Source organism: Meleagris gallopavo, chromosome 29, assembly GCF_000146605.3.
Source record: "Meleagris gallopavo isolate NT-WF06-2002-E0010 breed Aviagen turkey brand Nicholas breeding stock chromosome 29, Turkey_5.1, whole genome shotgun sequence".
In the NCBI taxonomy this organism is placed as follows: Eukaryota; Metazoa; Chordata; class Aves; order Galliformes; family Phasianidae; genus Meleagris; species Meleagris gallopavo.
The window spans coordinates 1,333,745-1,341,431 of NC_015039.2; the positions used below are offsets into that span (position 1 = coordinate 1,333,745).

The 7,687-nt window shown below is 49.2% G+C and overlaps 1 protein-coding gene across 1 annotated transcript; it reads left to right on the top strand.

The window, feature by feature from the left end:
- The first annotated feature begins 2,774 nt into the window (after nucleotides 1-2,774).
- LOC109371099 (zona pellucida-binding protein 2-like) lies at nucleotides 2,775-6,900 on the top strand. Its single transcript, XM_019623359.1, is given in 11 exon segments — nucleotides 2,775-2,805; nucleotides 2,808-2,921; nucleotides 3,032-3,091; nucleotides 3,548-3,652; nucleotides 4,097-4,240; nucleotides 4,396-4,608; nucleotides 4,749-4,849; nucleotides 4,934-5,105; nucleotides 5,375-5,557; nucleotides 5,967-6,048; nucleotides 6,438-6,900. Coding segments are annotated over 11 exon segments (1,521 nt in total). The 5' UTR covers nucleotides 2,775-2,789; the 3' UTR covers nucleotides 6,769-6,900.
- Nucleotides 6,901-7,687: the final 787 nt, after the last annotated feature.

The window sequence follows — 7,687 nt, forward strand, 5'->3', positions numbered from 1 at the left end:
TCTAAAGTGCAGAGCTCCTTTCTCTCATCACAGCTGCAAAGCTCTCCTCTGGGGAGATGTGCATTGCTGCATTTCAGAAGCATCGTAGGGAGATGGATGTGACCCTGCATTTGCTAACACAACTAATTGGCTACAATAATCAGGGTCACTGCCTTTAGAAGATTGCATTCCTAGAGCGGAAGACTCACCAAAGCCTGGGTTCTGGTCTGAAACCAAAGGACTAAGTGAGCATCTATGGTGCCATGGGGAGGTGATGGTAGCATGTCCAGGTGATGCTCTGAGAGCCCAAAGCATCTCTTTAGGAAGCAGCTCAAGAGATCCACCTCTTGAGCTTCCATAAGCACTCAATGGCAGCAGAAAGATGCATGTTCCTTTTTTGCTAAACAGCATCATAAAAATCTTGTTCGCATCGTGGTTCCCTCGGGCAGTCCCCAAGGTACCAAGGCTTCTTCTCATGAAGTGCCACAGATGGTGATTTCTCCCAAAGTTAAAGCTAGTTATCTCTCTTTCTTTGTGGATCGAAGACTTAGACATGCCCAGCCTTAGCCAGATTGTTTTGGAGAAACTTCTCCAAAAGAGTGGTGATGCATCAGCACAGGCTGCCCAGGGAGGTGGAGGAGTCACCTGGAGGTGTTCATGGAATGTGGAGATGTGGCCCTGAGAAATGTGATTTGTGGGCGTGGGGGGTGAGTTGGATTTGGACTTGGGGATCCAAGAGGTCTTTTCCAACCTTCATGATTCTATGATTATTCAGCTTTAACTCAGTTTTCCGGTAATCCAGGCCTCCCATGCAAAGCTAATTGCAGGAGATCAGTGTGGGGACATACAGACTGCGAGGTCCTGACATCTGCCAGCAGGGCTCAGAGAGGGACAGAGGAAAGGATGGAGCATGATAGGATGCTCCTCCAGCTCTGGGCACTGCTGCAGTTCATGTAAACCAAGGGCGAATGGAAAACTTCTTGATACAAAACGCCCTCAAATCTCAGATTCTTTTCTTCCAGCCATGCAAGGATGCAGAAACTACTCAAAATCAACTTTTATTTTGGAGGGAGTAGTGGTTAATTCTAAGTCAGAACAATGCAGGGAATGATCTTCTCATGGATGCGGCTGTTGCACTCTCCACCAGATAAGTAAATGAGTAACAAGTGCCACAGGACAGTGAGAATCAGTATTCATGGCACTTTTTTATGGCTGATCCAAGCTCAGCTTCATCCGTGAGCCTGAATTTTGCATTTCAAACAGGGAGTGGAGCACTTTGCTGTGTAATAAAGGTGCCATCTCCTGATGCTGCTGTGATTGCTAAGCATGTTTCCTGAGAACTCACAAACACACCCCGCAGTGAGCTGAGGAATGTAAAAAATAATAGGATCATTTCAGAAATGTCACACCTGCCTCAGATCATACGTACTTTTAGCCTGGTTTCCTCAGGAAATGAGATCCATAGAGCAGTACTGAGTCTGGCTTGGCTGCTTGCCCTCTTTCTAACTGCTTCACAAGTGTCACTCCAGTGCGACACAGTGGAGGGCTCTCATGTGTTTCCCAAGGAGATGTGATGGGGGAGAGAAGTGCTGTGCCTCAACCCAGCCCAGCCAGGAGGGAGCACCGTGCATAGAGAAGCAGCTTCCCTCGTTTCATCTCACTGCTTGTACATGTATGTGGCTCTATCCCAAGTGATTCCATGCCAGACTTTGTTTATTTCTGCTAAAACTGTCAGAGAAACTTGAGCTCTAGGGCGTAGGGGGATTTCAATTTTTTAAAATTTTTATTTAGAAACACTAAGGAGCCATTCATCTCATTATTCATCAGGGTGCAGATTTCTCCATTGTCACAGCCTGGAAATGAGCAGCTTCCATCGCTCAGCCCTGCCCTTCCCTTTGGCTCTGCTCTGGCCCCCATCCCTCAAACCACAGGGAGGGGAGGATGAGGATTTTCTCATGATTTCATCATTCAGGGAGGAGGATGGGAAGGAAGGCCGCCTTTGCTTGTCATGGTTTCCCCCAAGAATAGTTATCAGTGCTCTCTGCTGCTTTCAAATTGATGAGTGCTCCAAGCTTCTATTGTGCCATAGTTGAAGTGGGAGGTCTGTGAAGTGGGTTTCAGGTTTCTCTTATTTTTTTAACTCGTGCTGTTTTCTCAAGTATACTATTTTTTCACACCACAGTAGGATGACTGAACATATTTCTTTCCAAAATCACTTATATCTCCCCCACCCTTCACCCCCAGAAACCCCGGTACAAGTGAATAGGAGATTTCAGCCCTACTTTTCCCAAGTTTCCATCTTCCATGTTGTTTAACAGCTCATTTTAGTTCTCAGAGTACAATCATAGGAAATTAAATCTCATTTTCAAGACAAACAGGAGCACTAAGGAAACACACCCCTTTTAAGACATTCAGTTCTGAACCAAGAGATTGCTTTGAGTTATAGCACAAACTCCGATCTAGGCTTTCTGGGTCATACTTGCCTCTTGTTCTTATAGGATTTCCACCAAAAACAAAAAAGCTTTGCATAGCACTCTCATCTTCTATCTCCTCCTTCCTTCCTCTGATCATCACTCTTGGCCACGTCCCTGCAAACCCACAGCCCTTCTTCTAGGATATTCCCAGCTGTACTCCTTCAGGTGCTCCCTGCCTACTGATGATCCCACGAAGGTCCATGTTTCCTGCAGACTCCAGTCACAAAGAATGCCATCTAGGTGGGCAGAAGACTTGGCACTGGGCAAGAGGCCTCATGCTGTCATACTCTGAACAATCACTAAGGTGATGAAGGATGCACTGGATTCCTCGTTGCCATGGCAACTGGATGCCCCATACTGCACAGCCAGGCAGGATGCTCTGTTCTCCATGCTTCTGGCCAGACATTGGAGCACCTGGGCTGCTGGGGACCATGGGGATCCTGACCTTGGTCCTTTGGAGCTGCTCAGGTAAATGGATAGCACGGAGGTGGATTTATTCTGCTCTGACTCTTGGGAGAGGAGAACACAGTGAGGTGAGAACCCCCTGCACTGAGCACTGCCCCTCTGTTCACTCCTAGGACAGCCAGCATTCCTGTCTGAGGACCCACCTGCCCGCTCTACCTGGGAGTACCATGGGGGTGAGATCTCCAAGCCCTCCTGCAGGAATTCCCTGACCCTTCCAGGGGTCTCCTTCCTGGGTTGAACAGCCACCCCTCCCAGCCCACGTTCAGACTTCTGATGAGAGGAACCTCTCCCCACTGCCTGCTCTGCCAACAACCCGGGCAGAGGATGTGGCATCCCAAGTTACAGTCAGCAGAGCTATCCCAGTCTGACTCTGTCTTCTCTATCAGCTCTGGCCTCACTTCTTGCCATTTATTCCTTCAGCTCCTGGTATTTAATTTGCTCTAACCCCACAAGCATCCTCAGGTCTCCCTCCAGTATGGTCCTCCATGGAATTGGGTCCATTCAGATCTCCCACAGGTTCTCAAAGGATTTCAGATCCTCCTCTCTCCTCATTCCCACGTCTGTTTCTTCTCAATGCCCTGAAACACCTGAAACATGCTCCAGCTCTTGCTTCTCTTTCTCTGGCTTAGGTGACGTCTTCATCCACATGGACAGCAGCCTATATTCATTGCCCTGCAGCACGATTGAGCTGGAGGTGGCCAATCCCACCTACCAGTGGGTGCGGGACAGTCCAGGTAAGGTCCTCACTCCCCTCAGCCACAATGGGCTCTGCTACTGTGAGGCAAGAGAGGGGTAGAAGGGGAAAGAGCTGTGCAAAGTTCTGTGGAGCAAATGAGGAGCAAGTAAGGGCTGGGACCTCGCGAGATTGCGTGTGTTGGAGGTCCTGACAGGTTTCATTAGGAATATTTTCAGGCTTTCAGATGGGTCTTTTATAGACAGGGTTATCTCTAGCAGAGGAGAGAGCACTGGTGAATCTAAATTTCTTCCTCCTTACTCTTCAACACCTCATCAGAGAAGGAAGGGAACGAGCAGCTTTGGGAGTTCTTGTAGAGTCTTTGTTGTGGCTTGAGGAGGGTAACCCTAGGACAGCCCAGGAGAACATGGCACAGCCACCCAGGGACTGGGACAGCTCAGCACAGCTCCTGGAGATCTCTCAACCCCTCAATTTCCTGCACTAGACCCCAAGCTGCTCTCAGTCACTGAAGAAGGACATCTCCTGTTCCAGAACTTCCAAGCAGCTGACAGTGGGAACTACTCCTGCACCATGTCCTACACAGAGCATGGGCTCCCTGTGTTCCAAACTTTCCACTACAGAGTGTTTGGTGAGTCCTATGCTAAAAAGCAGGAGGGCAACACAGTGAGGGCAGGAGGGGTGGAGGAGCCATGGAGGGAGAGGAGAGAGCTCAGCTCTCTGGTTGAGGGAGTTCCCTCTAGACAAGGAGGAAGAATCAGACACATTTAGGGCTTTTTCCTATAGGCTACCATGTGCTTGGAGGCCTGGAGGTTTTGCTGATCTTCCATAGCAAGCTCTGTGAAAACGAGTGGACCAAGATGTTCCTGTGGGATTTACAGGAGAGGCTGAAGCAGCTGGAGGTTGAGCAGCATTGCAAAATCCATCCCGAGACCACCGCCTGCTTCCCCTCAGCCGACAATTCTTCGAATGAGTTTGTTGTCCAAGTACATCTAGAAGGTAAATAAGCTCTGTGGCTTCTGAAATTACGCATTCTTGCGAGAAAGAGATGGCTAAATGTTAGAGGTGTTCAGGGCTTTGCCAGCCTCCTACTGGAGCTGCAGCAGCCTGAGCTGTGCTGATGACTCTCTGTACTGTAGTATCCTTCTTCGGGCCCAATTGGGATGAACAATGCAAACCCCAAGGTGTGGAGGTGGACACATACTGCTACCGCAAAACAGTCCAGCAGAGCCTCGAAAAGGTGAGCCCTGGAACCACTGCAACTGCTGTAGTGTAGAGGACCTCTGCAGCAAGGGTTCAGCTCCTCTCTCGATCCCCTCCCCAGGTCCAGCCTGCCATTAGCAAATTCTTCACGGAGCACATAACCTTCCACATCACTGGGCCTGATATCTCCAGAATTGTCTTCACCACTGCGTTTGTTGGCTTCCTGGAGATCAAGAAGTGCAGCAAGGGCTACGGGCAGACCAAGCAACTGCGAAGATGTCTCGAGTGTTGCAGTGAGCCAAGAGTCCGCCACCCTTTTTGATTTTCCCTCTGCTTTCCAGCCCTGCTTGCCCCTTCCCCTTCTCATGCAAATCTCTGTCTCTGGGTCTTTGCTGCTCCTTCTATGCACACTGAGCCTGGGGAAAGTGCTATAAGGGATAATTCCGAGCCATAAATCATTAGGGATTGTTTTTTTTTGACTCTTGTTTGAGTATATCTGTATACTTTTCTGAGCAGCTGGTGTTGCTGCTCAGAAAGAACTTTCTTTGTGTTCTCTCCTCAGTTGTATGCCCACCAGGGACATTCAGCCCTCCTACAAATAGGCAGTGCTCACCATGCCCCATGGGAACCTACAGTATGAGCTACGGGAGGGCATTTTGCACTCACTGCAAGGATGGCATGATCACCCGGGGACTGGGTGCCAGATCCACGACAGACTGCATGAAGGAGGAAAGGACCAAGCAGGGTACATCTATTTGCTGCTGGAGCAGGGCAGGGCGGGGACTAGATGGCTCAATGCAGGGCAGGCAATGTAGTGGGACCCCAGAGCAGATGCCCAGATATGTTGGCCACGGCAACTTCTACTGACCTTAAAGTTCCCTTTGGAAACAGGAAACTACTGTCTCTTCCATCATTATCTCTGAGGAGACCCCATCTTCCTCACTGCCCCTCTCACCGGGCTCTGAGCAATCGGATCTCCCTTCACCTTGCTGTTCCCAACTTCCCTTTGAGCTCTGCTAACTTCACTGCTAGGAGTACTGTAGGTCCCATCATCTCTGCTACTTGGGGAGACTAACACCAGGGTTGTTCCCAGAGCTTGCACCAATGGGACTTCTCCCTTTGAGGTAAATCAATCCATTTCTCTTTCTCTTCAGTTGACACCATCATTCGCAAGATCCCGCTTCTGATCCTCATCATCTTGCCACTAGTAATAGGCACCAACATGCTCTTCATCTTGTAAGTCTCCTTCTCTCAATATGAGGTATTTTGAGTCATTCTGTTGCTTTTGGTTCCCCAGCTCTATGTTACTCTTTGTAACAGATGGAGTTCCTGAGCCCATCACCGTGACACCAGCAAAAGACAGCATGCTAATACAGGGGTGCAGAATACCTGTAGAGGGGATAACCATTGGCAGCAGTTTACAGAGCCTCATAGAATCATAGAATGGTTTGGGTTGGAAGGGACTTCTAAGATCATCTAATTCCAACCCCCTGCTAAAGGAGGCTGTTGGATATGGCCCTGGGGAATCCTGGCCCTGAGAGTGGTGCTGGGTGGCTGCATGGCTCTGCTGCTGGTTCCTGGCATGGGGATCCCATTCTTCACTCTGGATCTCTGTCTTTTTGTAGTGCCTCTTGCTACTGGTACCGAGAGTACCAGCTGTCATCACCAGTGACTTCCAAGATGGCAGAAATCACCAAGTCAGTGAAGACAATGACCAAGTTCTGTGGGATCTTCAGGCAGAGCCCTCAGGCTAGCCCTTCTGCTGCAGCTCTCAGCATCACCAGCGAAACTGACACATCTCAGGAGGGTGAAGAGGAGTCCTTGCATGGAGAACTCACCCCTCCCAAGACCCCAAGCCTTGCTGCTGTGAGTGATGACACACCTGCTGTGCTGGAACTGGAGGACAAAACTTCAGTTTTTGAGATTCCCTCCACAAATGCAGGCCAACATCATTGAGGGAGAACATCCTTACAGCTTTCTGCGTATGCCTCCACCCAGTCCACACAGGCTAACATATCCAGCAATGAAGAAGAGGGACACATTTCTCCTCATTTAATTTGTCTTTGCAAATTGTTCTGATTACAACTATCCCCTTTGCTATAAGTATTGGCTTTTATTCAGATCTCTCTTTGACACTGGATGTGCCAGACACAGAGAGACATGGAGGTTACAAAAGGGGAACCTAGCATACAGATTGAGGAACTCTTTGTCTTTACTCCTATGAAGCATCCTTCCCCAGGCAGGGAGCCAGACTTGTACCTTGCACTCAGCTTTCTTTCTTTACCCCTTGTAAAATCCAAATTATTTGCTGGCATCAATGTTACATGGCTTAGGATAGGAGAAAGCTCAGCCTCAGATCTCTTCATTTTCAAAGCCAACCTCGGCATGCAGATCTTTTGAAAGGATTCCCAACTTCATGGCCTCAGAGAAGAGATCATCATTAGTTAAAACTTTTCTGAGCCTGGCAGCTGTTGGTACTCCAGGAGAGGGCAGCAATGCAGTGCGAGAGGCATCGCTCCAGCAATGGGTGGTTTTTAACAAAAATGAGCTCTGGATTCAAAAATCGCACAAGAGAAGGGGCTGGCTCTGCTGCTTGGAGTAGAAGCAGCAGACTCAGAGCAGGAGCATTGGTTCCACTCCAGATCTTGTGCTTTGTACAGTAGTTTCAGGGCACTAAGCCATCCCAAGAAACTTCTTTAGCAGAAAATGTGCTGGGAAAGCCCACAGCCAGCAGACCTGTTGGCCCAGCAGTACTTGGGAAGGGATATCAGATACTGCCTTAGAGATGAGAATGGGGAGAAGAGCCCAGCAGGGAAGAGGCAAAGTGGGGCACAGGTGTGTGTGATGTCTGTGGGGCTGAGGCTGCCAGTGTTCA